The following is a 17,347-nucleotide window of genomic DNA, read 5'->3' as shown; positions in this document are numbered from 1 at the left end:
AGTTACAAATTTAAAATATAAATTTCATACGTAATATGTGTTTAAAAAAAGTGTTTACAAAAAATATATATATTAAAAATGGAGTTGTTATTATTAAATTGTTATGGTTTAGTTTAATTATTGAACTGAGCAGTATTTTTAAAAACTTAGTTTAAAATAGATTTTGCACCAAAAAAAAGTTTAAAACAGAAAATATGAATTTGATGTGTCAACATAATGTGTGTTTTTTAGAACATGTGTTTACAAAAAAAAAAAAATATTAAAACATAATATGGTGCATTGTTATGCTCATATATGTGGTTGGTGTTTTTAGAAAAATATCACAATGAAGCTATCTCAAAACCTAGAAAAAATATCGAATTGGTTTCACAAAAATATATAGGCTCAGTAACTAAAAGCTTTGTAGTCTCTAAACAATTTAAACATATCAGAAAATAGAAAAACAATAATTACCAATTGAAAAATATATTATAATGATTGTCTATAAGTTGTATGAGCTGTGATAAGAAAACTAAAAGAACTAAAATTACAAACAACATAAAAAAAGTAAACAAAAAGATATATACAATAAAAAACAGCCCTGCGGCGTAGCGCGGGTATTATCCTAGTATGCTTCAATAATTTTATGTTTTTTGACGGTTTAATTGGGATATTTTTACGTGTTGAATTTCACATTAGTATGTTGACACTTAACATGGTTTTATGTCCACATTGCTTGAACATGGTTTCCAATTAAAAAAAAAAATGATGACTAAGATATTCTTGTTATAGCCAATACATAGGGAAGAGAAAGTGCAGCTTCCATTTATTCTATATACATGCTTTTCGACACGGTGTGTCATTGAGTTTGAATGACTTTGTCTGATATCCAATTATTGTATCCGATCCCTATAAATAAAAAGGAGTATATATATATATATACAACCATTATTACGGATTTTTATGTCAGATAGTGATAATATCCTTCTCTTGAATTTATTATTTTGATCATACCATATCAATATAATTGCAGCTCAATTAGTCATTACGTTCCAAAATCATCGTTTGTTTATATAGGCTATATTTTATCAATTATTTAAATTCACAACAACAAAAAGCATAAAAGTATATAGTATATGGTTTTGAAGTATGCTGTATGCCTATATATCTTCGTCCTAATTAAGCTAGGTTTGTGATTTTGGATACTTAAAGCTGTGGTTTTGGTTAGTGCATGGAGTTTTAGGGCAACAAAAACTGTAGCAAGATTAATCCGTTTTAGTGCTTAGATGACACATGTATTTTTTTCATTGGATGCTGAACATAGGATCCTTTTGGAGGGGAACATGTTTGCAGCGATTCACATTATGATTACATATTAGCGATTCACGTGAATTTGTAAAGTACTATTCACGCGTGTAAAGTAATATACACACAACTATAGGCCATATATCATATATGTACTATTCACGTGTGTATTCATTTTTTTTCTTCTATAAGTCGATCCTCTATATATATGGAGAGAATACAAGTCATAAAACACAAACAGCTGCAACAATGCAGGGCGAGAGAGAGAGCGAGAGAGAGGAGTTTACAAAAAAAAAAAAAAAAAAAAAAAAAAAAAAAAAGAAAGAAGAGAGAGAGATTCGCTAAGTAGAGATGGTGTAAAAAGGAAGGTCAGTATGCGTAGAAAGGTATGATGCGATGATGGTACTCGACTTTTCTCTTTACACCATAATCTACTTAGCTAGTCTCTGACTGTCTAAAAATCATTTTGCCTCGACTTCACCACACGCTTATAATGAAATTTTTTTTGTTTTGTATGCAAATCCGTAGAATTAAGATAAGATATAATTAGAGCCAGAGGCCACGTTTAATCCCAGCTTTGTTTTTTTGACTTCTACAAGCTAACGCTTTTTTCATAACTCATGCATATTAAAGACAAAACTCCAATTAATCGTTATATATTGTTTGGCATGTTTTTTTTTGTTGCACGTATAATTTACTATATGTAGAATTTTCAACTGATTTACAAAATTCTCAGTTATTAAATTATCTGGCGAATTAGTAAAGGCTGACGTTTACTATTAATTTTGTTAGTTAACATGTCCTAACAATTTTGCCGTTTAATAACATTTGTTTAAAATCGTGTTCTTTTGTTTTTGGTTGGCCGGATCTTAGACCAATTGACTTGATCAATAACGTGAAAATTGTTAATTTGGTCGCAGGGACTACGATGCTGCAGAGAGTGAGAGGCAGAAGGGCGTCGAAGAGTTTTATAGATTACAACACATCAACCAAACTGTCGACTTTGTAAGATTCTTAAAAAAAAACTCATTAGGATTTACGTGTTTACTTAGTCATCTAATCAAAATTTATGTGATCCACGTATATAATATATATGTGTATGTGTTATAATCTATTGTGTTATTTTTCAGGTGACAAAGATGAGGGCTGAATATGGTAAATTAGATAAGAAGGTGATGAGCATTTGGGAATGCTGTGAGCTTCTTAACGAGGTAGTGGACGAGAGCGATCCAGATCTTGACGAGCCTCAGATTCAGCACTTGCTTCAATCTGCCGAAGCCATCCGCAAGGATTACCCTAATGACGATTGGCTTCATCTAACCGCTCTTATCCATGGTAAATTTGGTAAATTTGTTATTTTCTATATTCTCTATCTAGAGTCATGTCATGTACAATAATTCACTTTTGACGCTTTCTTATCCATTTTTCTGTGATGGTTTCGGTCATGATTCCTGATTGATGAATTAGATTATAGAGTACACCTAGTTGTGTATCAGAATTAATCACACATTAAATAAGTTATTGGATTTTCAGATCTTGGGAAGGTTAGGAATCTTCCACAGTTCGGTGGACTTCCTCAATGGGCTGTTGTTGGTAACTAAAGTTACATTTTGTCATTAAATGTATATATTTTCATTAACGTTTTAATAGTGATGTGAATTATATATGTATGGGTGAAACTAACTGTTACTTTTTCTCTCGCAAAAATTTGCAGGTGACACGTTCCCTCTTGGGTGTGCGTTTGATGAATCTAACGTACACCACAAGGTAAATATTGTTAATAGAATTTATGATTTTTTAATAAAAGGAGTATACAAAAACATTTTCTACCAAAGCACGAGTATATATGATGTGATCACGGGTTCGACCCTCTGACCAAGACGCCCGAGACGTCCCAGATGGCTCCGAGACGCGTGACCGAGAAGCATCGGACATGGACAGAACGCCTATCTCGAACGCGGCCAAGGCACCGGCGACCCTCCCAGGAGCCTCAACGCGACCAAGGGAGCTCCAGCAAGGCGACCAAACGAAGAATCAACTTGGAGGAGCAAAACATCTCACCTCTTGAGTACTTCAAGGCCGAGCTTCAACCTACGGACAAAGGACCCGAGGTTAGCATCGCCACTTAGGCACATTGAGCCGCGACCAGCTTTGGGAAGCTTGAATTGAGTGTCTTCACCATCACGCCAGTATGAAGACATCCCTAAGCCATTAGAAGGAGCTGTACTCTTTTTCCTACTTTGGGTTTGTCCCAATGGGTTTACCAAAGAGGTTTTAACGAGGCAGCAAACTCTAGTGCATCTCCACTTTGATCCCACTTGGCTCATGACTTGGAAACACTTATTGACATGCTTAGGAGCCAAGGAAGTGAAGATCCTATCCACGTTCAGCCAATGACGTGGCCACCCTATCCCCTTCCCTTCTTTTCTTTTGAATTTCTTCTAGATCCCTCTATGACCGTTAGATTGGTCTTTGCTTTGCTTTATCTTTGCTTTTGCTTTTTGGCCATGTGTATGGTTTAGATCATGGCCACGTCTCTAGGGTTTTAGAGTCTCCTTATGTAAGCCTCACTATATAAAGGCATCAACCCTCATTGTAAAAATCAGACTTGAAAGAAATAGAAATTTTCACAAAGAGAGATTCTTTGTTCTTGTCTCACCTCTCTCCTTAGCCTAAGTCCGGGACTTGGCTCTTGAGAAACCCTAAGAGATTCACAAACCGGGTTTGTAATCTCTTAGTTGACCGTATCAAGAGGAGAGCCAACCCTCTTGTGTCGTCGCATCAAACCACCTCTATTCCATCGTCCATCTCTTTCGTCCCACCGTCCCAACCTCGAGTTCTCTTCCGCCAGCTCTCGAGTCTATCATCGATTCCACTTCGCCAGCCTCGAGTTCTTTACCATCAGTCCTCGAGACTTCCCAGAACCATCTCGCGTCGTTTCCACCTCCGTTTCCCACCGAGTCCTGCCATTAGCCGTATCCGCTCAGCCGCGTCCGTACGTTCCGAGAAGGCTTCACGACCATTTTCACAAACCGTTCGTTGGAACCTCCTCAACTCTCGTTTCTGTCGTTTGAATCCTCTCTGGATTCGAACCCTTGATGCTTGGCCGAGGAAAGTCCCACCGATTCTGACTTGACCGAAGACACACTCCTCCATCGATCCATAGCCGCGTCCGCGGGTCACATCAGCTTGGTATCAGAGCTCTAAAAGCTCCTGACTCAAAGGTTGTGTCTTTCTAACCCAGAAACTCTTTCTTTTGTTTAAAGCTTCGATCTTTAGCCTTTGTCTTAGTCTAGATCGTTTAATCTTGTTTCCGCTTGCTGAGTTAGTCTTTAGTTTAAATTTGGTGTTTCGTGTTCTTCCTGTTCTTCTTGTTGTTCGTCGTTGTTCTTGTCTAGGACTCCTTAGATCCATAAAGTAGCGCGTTTGCTTTTGGGTTTGTGTTGTGGTCCCAAAAAGTTTTGCTTTTTGTGCGTGAGTTTGCTTTTAGGCGCGTGTAGGTTTCTTTTTGCTTAGTCATAGTTTGTCATCTTGTGTTGCTGTCCTCAATCATTGACTGCCTAGATAAATATCTTATCCATCATCTTTTGGACGCGTTTTTGCTCACGAATATTCGTTTTGCTTTGACGAGGTACCATCGCCACGTCACGACCGAGCACCGATCGAGCCATCCGCGTATCACCGTCCCGAGCACGTATCATCACCCGCGTATCATCGTCCAAGCCCTTATCGCGTATTGTGTATCATCGTCTGATCACTATCGAGCCACCGGACGAGTCATCGACCCAGCTGTCCGTATCAGCCGATCACACCGGCTATCCGTACCGACGTCCGATAACCGTTGGCCGTCCGTACCATTGCCGCACCAGCCGACTGTATCATCGACCGACCCCCGTCGACGTCCGACCATCGTTGGCCGTCCGTACCAGCCGTCCGTCTCAATCATCCGTACCGACGTCCGACCATCGTTGGCCGTCCGTACCAGCCGTCCGTCTCAATCGTCCGTACCGACGTCCAACCATCGTTGGCCGTCCGTACCAGCCGTCCATCTCAATCGTCCGTACCGGCGACCGACCATCGTTGGCCGTCCGTACCAGCCATCGCATCGGCCGACCATACCGCGTATCATCGTCCGAATCCGCCGTCCGTACCGTCGTCCGACCAACATCGGCCGTCCGTACCGTCGACTGTACCGAGTTCCAAGTCTGCGACCATTAGCTGAATGCTTGATCTGACTTTGATCAAGTATGGAGTATGCAGATCCTTACTCCGATGATGAACTGTGGTGCGAAGAGTACCAAGGCAGCGACCCGGAGCAAAAGGCCACCGAGGACGAGCCATGGAACGACGAACACACTGGTGCCGATCCGGAGCCAGCGACTACCGAGAACGCGTCTTGGTACCAAGAGGACTTTGAAGAAGGCTCGGAACTAGAGGAACACGAGCATGGATCACCAGACTGCTATTGGCTGTCTATGTCCCGAGCTACGCGCTATAACAAGCCAAGGTCGAACCGCTATGATGACTCCGACAATGATGACCTGGGTTCTTACTATACGTCGTCCGCATATCATCGAGAGCCGCGGAAGGAATACTCGAGTTGCACCCAAGCAATCCCGACCTTTCCATCGCACGCATCATCGAGCAAGTCAAGTGCTTGCCGCACTCGGAACCAAGGACTTCCGAGCTGGTCACCACGCGCAACACCGATCAACCCGTCAAGTCGCGACCGAGATAAAGCCAAGGCGAGCATTGTGGTTTCTCGGACTAAGTCAAGGGAGCGAACCGCAAGGAAGCCAGCGCAATCTCCCGGAGCACCAAATTTCACGGACGAGTTGATCTCTATCCGATCTGAACTCCAACACCTTGGAGAAATGTTGGGCCAGGCAGTGAGATCTTACACCCAGGGAGAATCATCACGGCACCAACACTCGGCCCTTGTAACTGTACCAACACCAGTTCCGCGAGTTCTTCATCAGCCGGAACAAGGTGACTTGACGCGGAACAAGCCGAATACCGACTTGATTGAGAACGCCGCACCAACGACGCAAGCTAACCGTACGCTAAGCCTAGGACGTGATTTCGATCGACAAGTCTGTCCAGAAGAAGTCATTAACTCGGGAGGAATCGTAGAGAAGCCAGCCGAGCCCCCAGACCGACAAGTTCTTACACTCGGAGGTCCAAGTTCGGGTCATTACGCGGACCACGGAAAACTCTTTACCGCTCTCGATCGAGGCTTAACCGACACTCGACCGCCGCGTCCGGAGCCGACCATAGTACGCGAATCCTTACCCAGGACGCGTACCGAGCCATCAACCGAAGTCCAAGGAGATTCTGGCCGCGCAATCGAAGTCATATCCGGTAATCACTCGGTAATGGGGAGTTCCAAGTTAGCTAGGCCACCGGAGATGGCCATTGATGGATCTTTTCACTCGGTATTTTCCATGACTACTTCAAGTAGTAAGCTCCAGCTGGGAGTCGCCTATACCGTGCCATCCTTCTCCACCCTTAGCGCCAAGGCCGTTACCGCACAAGGTCATATGGCGATGTATTTGTCCAACTTTGGTGCGGATCAAACTTATGTGTGGCATCCTGGAGAGTCTCAGCAAGCAACCACGGTTCATGAAGGGATCCGAGCGACCAGTGCCGCTGGCCTTACCGGGGAAGTCCTATCCTTTTCTCTTAAGGCCTTACTGTTTCCTTTTGATCCCGATAAATTAAACCGCGGTTGGACTTTTGATGCTGCTGATTTGGGTTTTCCTTTTTGATCCAGGTGATGAGCAAAGTTTTGAGGCCAAAACTTCTATAAGAGGGAGGGAATGATGTGATCACGGGATCGACCACTCGGCCGTGAACACTCGATTCTCTCGGACGTCTCCCAACCACCTCTCGGACAACACTTGGACGCCTCTCGGACACTTATCGACAACTTGGAACCGGCCTTCCTAGTGATGCGCGGTACCAACTAGTCTCCAAGGATCATCAAGGAGGAGCAAGTAAAGTCATCTAATGGGCTTTGCAATCCAAGCTCCAACCCTCACACCAATGGCTCATGGCTAGCATCACCACTGAAGAGCCTTGAGTTGCGACCAGCTTTGGGAAGCTTAGTTCGCGAGTCTTCACCATCGCGCAAGCGTGAAGACGCCCCTAAGTCATTAGAAGGAGCTGTACTCTTTTTCCTACTTTGGGTTTGTCCCAATGGGTTTACCAAAGAGGTTTTAACGAGGCAGCGAACTCTAGTGCATCTCCACTTCGTTCCCGCTTGGCTCATGACTTGGAAACAATCATTGACAAGTTTAGGAGCCAAGGAAGTGAAGATCCTATCACCGCGTCCAGCCAATGACGTGGCTTTTCTATCTCTCTCCCTTCCCTTCCTTTGAATTTCTTCTTGAACCTTCTATGACCGTTGGATTGGTCTTTCCTTTGATTTACTTTTGCTTTTGCTTTATGGCCAAGTGTAAGGATGAGATCCTGGCCGCGTGTCTAGGGTTTTAGAGTCTCCCATTTGTAAGCCTTCCTATATAAAGGCCTAAACCCTCATTGTAAAAGGCAGACTTGAAGTATTGAATTAAATTTCACAAGAGAGAATCTTGTTCTTGTCTCACCTCTCTCCTTAGTCCAAGTCCGGGACTTGACTACCGAGAAACCCTAGCCGATCTCGAACCGGGTTCGACATCGACTAGTTGACCGTATCACGGGCCGAGCCATCTCCCGTGTGTCGTCGCATCAAACCACCTTCGCGTCCATCTCTACCGTATCACGTCCGGTTCCTACCGCTCGTTGTACTTTCGCTTCGACTCCACCTTCCTTATCGCATCACCGAGAATCCTTACCGCATCACCAAGGATTCTTACCGCCGCGTTGCCGAGAGCCGTTCCCGCAGTTTACCTTCAAACTCCGGGAACCGATTTCCGCATCGTCCGTACCGCGACCGAGACTGCTCGACCGAAGCCGAGACCAAAGGCCGGATCTCTCGATCCGCTCGTTCGTTTCAGCTCATCTCTCGCATCCACCGTTTGTTTCCTTACTGGATTCAAATCTCCGAGCCTTGTCCGAGGAAAGCCTCATCTAATTTCCTCGGCTCGAGAGAGTTTCGTTCCGTCCGTCCGCAGCGACCGTCCGTCCGTGCGACTCAGTAGACGACCGCGTCCGGCGGTCACATCAATATATATGTACATAAGTCTAAAATTATACGTACACTTTGTCTTTCTTTTCTGGGGCAGTATTTTATGGAAAACCCTGATTTTTACAACAAGGACTATGAATAAACATTGATAGCGACCAAAACACGATGCATGCAACAGTCAGGTTAAACAAAATCACAGAGAAGAGGGATTAGTATATATAGCTTCACATAATTTTCAATCAAAAATAAATAAAAAATAAAATGATGACTAAGCTATGACTAAGCTATTCCTATTTTAGCCAAACCATAGAGAAGAGGGATTACTATATATAGAATTTTCAACTGATTTACAAATTTCCCAATTATTAAATTATCGTAGTGCTTGCAAATTAATAAATGCTGACCGTTTACTATCGATTTTGTAAGTTAACAAGTACTCCTACTAACATTTGTTTAAAATTAATTAGACGGAAGCTTTCAATATGTCGAATTCGTCAATTTCAAACATAGCTACCGAAGGCGATGAAGCGTTTCTGGCACCTGAGATGAACGCATTTGGCCGTCAATTCAGGTTTTTTCCTTCTTTTTTTACCTTTCACGTACTTTTTATTTTATTTTTGTCAAACACCTTTCACGTATCTATATATAATATATTGAATTATAGTTGGACTGTTGGAGTATTTAAATTGAATAAAATAATGTGTGATTTTTTTTTGTTGTTGTTGTTTTTGGTTGGCCGGATCTTAGACCAATTGACTTAATCAATAACGTGAAAATTGTTAATTTGGTCGCAGGGACTACGATGCTGCAGAGAGTGAGAGGCAGAAGGGCGTCGAAGAGTTTTATAGATTACAACACATTAACCAAACTGTCGACAGCTGTGGGAAGATAAGAAAAGACAAACGACTACTGGCCATATAGGACTAGCTAGTTGTTTGGTTCACTTTAAATTAATGTGATTTTAAATACCTAAGAGAAAGATGTGGTTTAATTTTGGTTAGTGAAGTTCCGTTAACGTCGACTTCTATGTTAGTGGAAAATTTTTGGTTAGTGAAGTTATCTTATTGTAAAAAGAAAGATGTGGTTTAATTTTGGTTAGTGTAGTTATCTTACTGTAATTGGAAATTACTAATGTGTTTGCTATAAAATCAAACGTTTTCGAGGACGGGAATAAGTTTTCCGGAAACAAATAATTTATACAATAATTGAGTTATGAGCATCAAGCTGATGATGATATAGAAAAAGTAAATATTTGTAATTTCTTTATAATAGTTTTTGCTTAAATTTTGTTTATATTTTGCTTATTTTAGTTTAACAAATTACAATATTTATTATGTGAGATATTTTAGCTTAAAAAGTAAATAGTTGATGTGTACGATATATTGTAACATTGAATGTGTGGAAAAATATTGGTAGCCTTATTATAGAAACGTACTATTTGAATTACATGTTGAAGATCGTGACTAGATATTTTGTCATGCATGTGTGGAAAAGCAAATCGGTATGATTCAGATAACATATAAAATATAGGCCACGCAATGCTGAGTCAAAACCTATATTTATTTTAAGAACATTTTGACTTGTACAACAAAACTACAATCAAGTAATTAACACTTTTTCCCTACTTTTTGAGGGACAACTCATTGTTAATTGTTATTGTTATACACTTTTTAACGACAACTCATTGTCATTGTTGTAAATTTTTAGCATTTTTTCCCCTTTTTGCATGTAAATTAGAAAATCTGTTTTTAAAAATAAAAATAAATTCTAGTTAAACATTTATCTAGTGGAAAATTCCAGATCAAAACGAAAATTCGATCAAATATAAACAAGAATAGAAATGACCAAATCTTATCTAATAGGTCAAAAATAGCAAAAATTACACCAAAAAATCAAATCATGACTGACATTAGTTTCCTTTATCCTAAACTTAAATTCGAAAATACTAAAAAAAAAAAACAAGAAAGTCGTTTCTGGTTTTGGATAAATATAAAAGCAATTGTTTTTGGAAAAAAAAAATACATAATTCGTCAACAAGGACTTATATTTTCTCCAAATATTAAGGAAAGGAATTGTCTCCTAAGCCTTATCCACTACTATATATAAATACCGTAACGTCATCATCGCAGAAGTATATATATAATCTAAAAAGCAAAACGAGTTATTTCATTTCCTATCTCAATTAAATCCTAAATCATCGTAATTAAACCATTCTTTTTCGTTTTCGTTTCTTCTCTTTTAAAAAAATCCGTTCTTAGAAGATGACGATCTCTGTTGAGAACCCGATTTTTGGTAAGATTTATTCCCACAATATTCTCAATAAAAACTATGGGATTACAGTATATTGGATTTAACAAAAATAAACGTAATTATCAAGATATTATTTTCCAGTAAATCAACGATTTTCTAGGAAAAACCATTATGAAAAAATAATTATGAATCTTTTTGTATCTCCTTTTCTAAATTCTGACAAGTTTTTTGTTTTGTTTCCAAAGTAGAGAAGGTATCTGCATTCCAGAAGAAGAGTGAGGACAAGACCGGAGAGTTGAAATTGGACGGAGGATTTTTGATACCAAACATGGCCACCAAAGACGACGAAGCCTTTTTGGCACCTGACATGAATGCATTTGGCCGTCAATTCAGGTTTCTTTTTCTTCTACGTATCGTTATTTTCTAGTAGTAATATTTAAATTTAATTATATCGAGTTTTCTCTCTCTTTTTTTGTTGGCCGGATCTTATAGACCTTGACTTGATCAATAACGCTTACGTTGGTATTTTGGTCGCAGGGACTACGATGTTGAGAGTGAGAGGCAGAAGAGCGTCGAAGAGTTTTATAGATTACAACACATTAACCAAACTGTCGACTTTGTAAGATTCTTAAAAACTCATTCGGGTTTATGCGTTTACTTAGTCATCTAATCAAAACTGATGTGATCCACGTATAGAATATGTGCATGTGTTATATAATCTATTGTGTATTTTTCAGGTGACAAAGATGAGGGCGGAATATGGTAAATTAGATAAGAAGGTGATGAGCATTTGGGAATGCTGTGAGCTTCTCAACGAGGTCGTGGACGAGAGTGATCCAGATCTTGACGAGCCTCAGATTCAGCACTTGCTTCAATCTGCCGAAGCCATCCGCAAGGATTACCCTAATGAGGATTGGCTTCATCTAACCGCTCTTATCCATGGTAATTTTGTTGTAACTTCTTTACCAATATATAATCTTTTTTATTAATGAATTAATATGGGTTTTTGTAAGATTTTTTTGCATTATGACATTAAAAATAAAATAAAATATGAATATGCTCCCTAGAAAACTAGAATGCAGATCGAAATCGGATCATATTATGGGAAACTTATATATGGATTTATGAAATTTTCAGATCTTGGGAAGGTTATTACTCTTCCACAATTCGGAGGACTTCCTCAATGGGCTGTTGTTGGTAATTCACTTTAAAATTTTGTGATTAATTTTTTGACAATTCAGGTTATAATTTTATATGTGAAACTAATTATTGTTATTTTTCTCTCACAAAAACCTTGCAGGTGACACATTCCCTGTTGGGTGTGCATTTGATGAATCTAACGTACACCACAAGGTAAATAATCAATACATTCTCATAAGCTACTTAACTTTCGAATTTTGTAAAAAATATTGTACTCAAAGCGAATTAGCTGACTAACCATTTCTCTTTGCGCAGTACTTTATGGAAAACCAAGATTTTCACAACAAAAATTACAACACTAAAAATGGGATTTACTCTCAAGGATGTGGACTGAACAATGTCATGATGTCATGGGGCCATGACGACTACATGTACATGGTAATTATGTGATTATTTTACTTTATATTGTATAGAATAATGACTTTTTTAGAAATTTTGATCAATGTTGATTCGTGTAAAAGAAAAAGTGATTTTATAATTTTTACATTAATATTTTCACAGGTGGCTAAAGAAAACGGAAGTACATTGCCGTCTGCAGGACAATTTATAATACGATACCATTCTTTTTATCGTAAGCACTTCAACGAAAAATATGATTTTATTAACATTTAAATTTATAAATAAGAGTAAAGCTTTATTTGAATTAATTTATTAACTAATTGCAGCATTGCACACGGCTGGAGAATACACCCATCTCATGAACGAGGAAGACAAGGAGAACCTCAAGTGGCTACACGTTTTCAAGTAATTAAGTTTTGATCATTAAACATATGATCAAGTGATTTGATTCTTTCTCCTAATATAATCTCTAAATTGCTATATATATTAATTATTGTTATTACAGCAAGTACGACTTATACAGCAAGAGCAAAGTCCACATTGATGTGGAGAAGGTTAAGCCCTACTACATGTCTCTTATCAAGAAAGTGAGTATTATATTCATGTTTTGTACAAAAAATATTAATATGAGAATAAATAGTATATAAATATATATACACATGTTTATGAACTTTGCAACTTATGATTCTTTCTTCTGTTTTTCGTTTCACAGTATTTTCCGGAGAACTTGAGATGGTGAAAAAAAATTTCCCATGCATGGAGGATTTGTCGTTTGATTAATTCATTTATAAATATTTACACATTGTCGAGTTAATGTGAATCTGTGGTAATTGTATTAATATTATATGCTCTTATGTTAATTATATTCAAGTGTCTCTGAATAATCACAATCATCTGCTAAAGAGTATGTATATACGTTTGGATAATATATCACTTTCAATTTGGTTAACTGAGAGTAAATCCATGCTTAATCACTGGTTGTAAAATGTTGTAAAATAAACTTGTAAAATGTACAATTTATCTTAAACTGTAATATAAACAAAAGTTTACGAACAGCGATTATTTATTTAGTGTAGACTGTGTAGTGAATAATAACAGAGTGAATAATAGCATATATATATATATACTATTTATCTAGTGTAGACTGTGTAGTGAATAATAAATATACTAGGTGCAAAAAGATTCATCCACTATGGACAAGTGTGATTACTCGCATACACATACGTATGGTGGCTTAGAAAAGTTCTTAATTATAACAAAAAATAATTATTAAATTTACATAGGTATAATGTAAAATAGGATGAATGGAAAAAATATGTATATTTATTTATTTACAATATGAGGCATCCAACAAAACTAAAAGGGTAAAATCCTCAATTTATTTTACTCTACTTCCTAAGACATGGGACATCATTTGAAAACGCCAAACAAAAAACATATGTTGTAGTTCTGTATGTTCAGTTCAGTGTCACTTTGTGATCTCTTTGGTGACTGGAGGAACATCAACCGTGCCATTGCAGTTGCCATCGTCCAGAAGAGCCGACATCGGTTTCTCTTTGTTATCAGAGACATCTTTTGGGCCCAAGAAGCTTGGCTGGTTCGTCGAAGAGAGTAGCCTCGCCCACATCCTGTCTGTGATCACCACATGGTTCTGTGTCTCTGTTATTCTCTGCAACATCACAACCAATCGACATGATGATGATGATGCCATGACAACAATGGTATAGTGATGGTGATGAACGACAATATGATGATGATGGTGGTTTAACGATTCATTAGTTTAACCACTTGGACCCATCAAATTTAAAGCGGATAATAACTTACATAGAAGGGAATGTAGGTTTGTCTTCCGTTCACTAGACCACTAATATAGCCAGTGTATCCAGCCATTGCACCGTGCACTGCACTCTGAGCCAGAAGTGTACAATAAACATTGTCTGACGCATTGCTAGGAACAGCTCGAATCATGTATGTTGGATCTGAAAGTAAGATAAGACAAATGCGCTAAGATTAGGGAACAAGAAACTCATGGTGGAGAGGTGGAAGGGATAAGAACTGTACCAATGTACTTGAGGTTCATCACCATCTTCTTATTAAAATGATCCTACGTATAAGTTAAACGAAATTTAACACATGATAAGTTCAGTCTGATTTTACTATCAAACAATGTTTGTGGCTTTCTCTGTAATTTCTGGTTTACCTTGATGCTCTGTGACAGCCAAAGACCAACATCTTTCAGAAGTTTATTACCAGATGCATCCTTGAGTGTTTCCATGCTCTTAGACATTAGATCTTGTCCTGCACCTTCAGCAATCACAATCACCATGTGACCGCTCTCCTTGAGCCGTTTCTCTATGTACTCAAACAATCCGCCTTCTCCTTCTAGGTAAAATGGTGACTCCGGAATCAAACAACAGTCCACATCTCTACTTGCTAGAGTAGCATACATCGCTATGAACCCTGTTAAAGCAGTTCATGCACTTGTGAAATAATACAATAAGAGAGCTTGATAAGGCAAACAAAGATGAAGCAGAAGAGTAGTTTACTCACCGCTGTAGCGACCCATAAGCTTGACAACGCCAATACCATTCTCTATACTCTCGGCTTCCACATGTGCTGCGTTAATAGCTCGTTGAGCCTCTTCTACAGCAGTGTCAAACCCAAAAGATTTGTCTATCACCTGCACAGAGCCACAGAACAAAGGTGAATTTTCTCAATTTCCTTCACATAGAAAATACAGCTTTTCTCTAGAGATGAAACAAAGGGAGGGCTACATACAGGTATGTCATTATCGATTGTTTTCGGGATTCCAATGACTGCAACTTTCAGTCCACGTCGTCTTATTTCCTACATAGGTACCATCAAAAGATCAGCAAATTCTGAGATTTTACACATTTGAAAGGTGAAAATGGAATTTACCTCAAATATAACTGATGCTCCTCGCTGTGTTCCATCTCCTCCTATAATGTAAACCTGAATGATGAAAAAGACTACATGAACAATGAGTTTATATATACTTTTTAGAAAGAGACACTTTAAAATAGGTAGTGTGTTATCGAAACCTGATTGATTCCTCGATCTTGAATGCTGTCAACTATCTTTGTGGTATCGTGACCACCTCGTGAGGTCCCAAGGATAGTACCTCCGCGCTTATGGATATCATTTACAACTTTAGAGTCCAAGGAGACAGTATTCTTAGCATAAAAGCCTCTATATCCTCCCTGAAAAAAGACTCAAGGATGAGAAAATGAAACAAACAAAAGACCGTATTTGTTTAGGTATATGCAAGAGATTACAATCACAAAAACTTACATCTATTCCCAGAATTCTCTTCACTCCATACATGTAAGATAGACTGCTCACTATTTCTCTAATCACGGTATTAAGGCCGGGGCAAAGACCCCCACAGGTAACTATGCAAGCATGCACTTCATCAGATTCAAAGTACACCTGCAGAGAACTAAGTCAACAACAGATCCTATTGAAATGGACTAATGAACAATGAAGCAATTTGACAGAAAGGAAAAACCTTTTGACGTGGCCCGGCTCGTCTGAAATGAATTCCCCTTGGTCCATCCTTATGAACAACGATCTAAAACAACACGGATAAAAGCCAATAAGAGAAACATGAGCTCTAAACTCTCAGGGAGCCACCAGCCATGAATATACCAAATATATATACCTTTTGAGGAACACTGTCATCAGCATCAACAAAGTATTGCCTGAAAAATTCCAAAAAAACGAAAACCCATTTAATAACTGGCAAGCTAATGATTGAATCACCATAGGAAGCTTAGTGAGCTAAACATGGGTGAAAAGGACTTACTTCACCACAGAGTATGCTGGATTGTCTTGCAATGGATTAGGATAAGTCTGCAATAAAATAAAACCCAAAAGAAACTTAATCAAACTTAACCATCATTATTGAGTCAAATTCATAATCCTTGGAACCCAACTACCAAACTTAACCATCCCTCCTTTTTCCTATTAGGCTATCTTATACTAATTCAGAATATGGGGAAATTCATTTCATCTATTCTCAAGTTTCAAATAAAAACTAAACAGTTATCAGCTGAAATTGATACATAACCATGCACAAAAACCCATATCTAAATCAAAGTTTCAACCTTTTACAACCGTAAAGCTCAAAAACAGAGATGGGAGAAGTAATAACATACAGGAAGACCAGGAAGGTAATCAGAGAGATGAGGAACGTCTTGTAGAACATAACCACAAGAACCTTCGATGATCTTCGGTTTGCTACTTTCCACAGTACTCATTACGACTCACGAAACAACAATCTTCAGGGGAAAAGTCTAATAATTTAATAAAAATGGAATTTTTTTTTCTTTTGGGTTCTCGTATGGGAGAGACCTTTGAACTCGTCAACGAGACAAATCGAATACGAAATCAGAAAGACAGAAACTTTGATTAGAAAAAGAAAAAAATTAGAAAGATGGAATCAAATCCGTAGATCAAAGACAAGGCGACCCTTTTTTATAGGATTAGAGAATTCTTGACCATTGGTGAAGTCGCTCGGTTAAACAAATCAAAACCCAGATAGAGAGAAACCATTAAAGGGGTGTACGGAAATGGTGGTTTTGGTAAATCACTGGAGAGATTTGATTATTCCATCAAACATGTGGCGCCGTTGAGGAAAATATAAGAATATAGTAATAACTAATACGTATATGAGTGAGTGAGTTTATACTCTTCTTCGTTTGGGATCTACTAACGACAACGACTACGACTAGTCGAGTACTTGGAGAGAAAGGTCGATGATACTTTTTTCTAGAAAAGACTATTTACTTATTTTATTTATTGTTTTCTAGTATTTTCGTTACCCTTTAATTGATTTTTCTTTCCAACTTTTGTGACTTGCTTGTCAAGTCAAAGGTCAAAGTCATGATGAGTATAATGCGATCCGGTTTGATTTTTCTTCGTTTTAATCTCGGTTTGATATTTTTGTGTTTGGTGGTGAATGTGATTACATCAACCGATCCGTTTTTTTTTTTTTTTTTTTTTTTGAAAATTAGGAAACACAAACAACACAACAAAACCATGATGAGGATTAAGAGATTTGATTATTACAATGCATTTTTCTATTTGCTCTTTTAATCTTTCTATATATATCAATCTTATTTCTAA

The 17,347-nt window shown here is 38.5% G+C and overlaps 3 protein-coding genes across 6 annotated transcripts; 2 read left to right on the top strand and 1 right to left on the bottom strand.

Moving 5' to 3' along the window:
* Nucleotides 1–1,503: 1,503 nt before the first annotated feature.
* LOC147930253 (inositol oxygenase 4-like) lies at nucleotides 1,504–9,575 on the top strand. Of its 3 annotated transcripts, none has more exons than XM_087479018.1 (7): nucleotides 1,504–1,670; nucleotides 2,205–2,289; nucleotides 2,415–2,619; nucleotides 2,818–2,877; nucleotides 2,999–3,051; nucleotides 8,878–8,981; nucleotides 9,205–9,575. In XM_087479018.1, exons 3-7 carry the CDS (start codon nucleotides 2,424–2,426, stop codon nucleotides 9,329–9,331), a joined length of 540 nt encoding a protein of 179 aa, XP_087335144.1. In that variant the 5' UTR covers nucleotides 1,504–1,670; nucleotides 2,205–2,289; nucleotides 2,415–2,423; the 3' UTR covers nucleotides 9,332–9,575. The 3 variants fall into 3 exon arrangements, with proteins under 3 accessions (XP_087335144.1, XP_087335146.1, XP_087335145.1); XM_087479019.1 differs by having other exon boundaries at nucleotides 1,511–1,686; XM_087479020.1 differs by lacking the exons at nucleotides 8,878–8,981; nucleotides 9,205–9,575 and having other exon boundaries at nucleotides 2,999–7,865.
* Nucleotides 9,576–10,498: 923 nt separating this feature from the next.
* Nucleotides 10,499–13,148, top strand: LOC104730781 (inositol oxygenase 4). Of its 2 annotated transcripts, none has more exons than XM_010449997.3 (11): nucleotides 10,499–10,702; nucleotides 10,909–11,053; nucleotides 11,198–11,279; nucleotides 11,398–11,602; nucleotides 11,798–11,857; nucleotides 11,961–12,013; nucleotides 12,116–12,238; nucleotides 12,362–12,431; nucleotides 12,526–12,604; nucleotides 12,705–12,786; nucleotides 12,912–13,148. In XM_010449997.3, the coding sequence occupies exons 1-11, from the start codon at nucleotides 10,672–10,674 to the stop codon at nucleotides 12,936–12,938; spliced, it is 957 nt and encodes a 318-aa protein (XP_010448299.2). In that variant the 5' UTR covers nucleotides 10,499–10,671; the 3' UTR covers nucleotides 12,939–13,148. The 2 variants fall into 2 exon arrangements, with proteins under 2 accessions (XP_010448299.2, XP_010448298.2); XM_010449996.3 differs by having other exon boundaries at nucleotides 10,544–10,702; nucleotides 10,906–11,053.
* A 281-nt stretch (nucleotides 13,149–13,429) lies between these two features.
* On the bottom strand, nucleotides 13,430–16,955 carry LOC104733285 (ATP-dependent 6-phosphofructokinase 3). The gene is made up of 13 exons (XM_087479262.1): nucleotides 16,378–16,955; nucleotides 16,026–16,072; nucleotides 15,882–15,921; nucleotides 15,729–15,791; nucleotides 15,512–15,649; nucleotides 15,262–15,420; nucleotides 15,119–15,172; nucleotides 14,978–15,046; nucleotides 14,750–14,879; nucleotides 14,400–14,659; nucleotides 14,261–14,303; nucleotides 14,024–14,178; nucleotides 13,430–13,868 (listed from the first exon to the last, which is right to left on the bottom strand). Exons 1-13 carry the CDS (start codon nucleotides 16,477–16,479, stop codon nucleotides 13,668–13,670), a joined length of 1,461 nt encoding a protein of 486 aa, XP_087335388.1. The 5' UTR covers nucleotides 16,480–16,955; the 3' UTR covers nucleotides 13,430–13,667.
* Nucleotides 16,956–17,347: the final 392 nt, after the last annotated feature.

Source organism: Camelina sativa, chromosome 12 (assembly GCF_030686135.1).
Source record: "Camelina sativa cultivar CO46 ecotype springtype chromosome 12, ASM3068613v1".
NCBI lineage: Eukaryota > Viridiplantae > Streptophyta > Magnoliopsida > Brassicales > Brassicaceae > Camelina > Camelina sativa.
The sequence above is the reverse complement of the archived record's forward strand: the minus strand, read 5'-3'. Positions and strand labels throughout refer to the sequence as shown.

Bases quoted from the DNA above. Each gene is read 5' to 3' on its own strand.
- LOC147930253 (XM_087479018.1), top strand. From the start codon at position 2,424: ATGAGGGCTGAATATGGTAAATTAGATAAGAAGGTGATGAGCATTTGG. The intron at 2,878-2,998 runs GTAACTAAAGTT...AAAAATTTGCAG, and splicing joins TCCTCAATGGGCTGTTGTTG to GTGACACGTTCCCTCTTGGG. The intron at 3,052-8,877 runs GTAAATATTGTT...AAAATTAATTAG, and splicing joins AATCTAACGTACACCACAAG to ACGGAAGCTTTCAATATGTC.
- LOC104730781 (XM_010449996.3), top strand. From the start codon at position 10,672: ATGACGATCTCTGTTGAGAACCCGATTTTTG. The intron at 10,703-10,905 runs GTAAGATTTATT...TTGTTTCCAAAG, and splicing joins TGTTGAGAACCCGATTTTTG to TAGAGAAGGTATCTGCATTC. The intron at 11,054-11,197 runs GTTTCTTTTTCT...TTTTGGTCGCAG, and splicing joins GCATTTGGCCGTCAATTCAG to GGACTACGATGTTGAGAGTG.
- LOC104733285 (XM_087479262.1), bottom strand. From the start codon at position 16,479: ATGAGTACTGTGGAAAGTAGCAAACCGAAGATCATCGAAGGTTCTTGT. The intron at 15,922-16,025 runs GTAAGTCCTTTT...GGAATTTTTCAG, and splicing joins CCAGCATACTCTGTGGTGAA to GCAATACTTTGTTGATGCTG. The intron at 15,047-15,118 runs GTAAATTCCATT...GTACCTATGTAG, and splicing joins GAGCATCAGTTATATTTGAG to GAAATAAGACGACGTGGACT.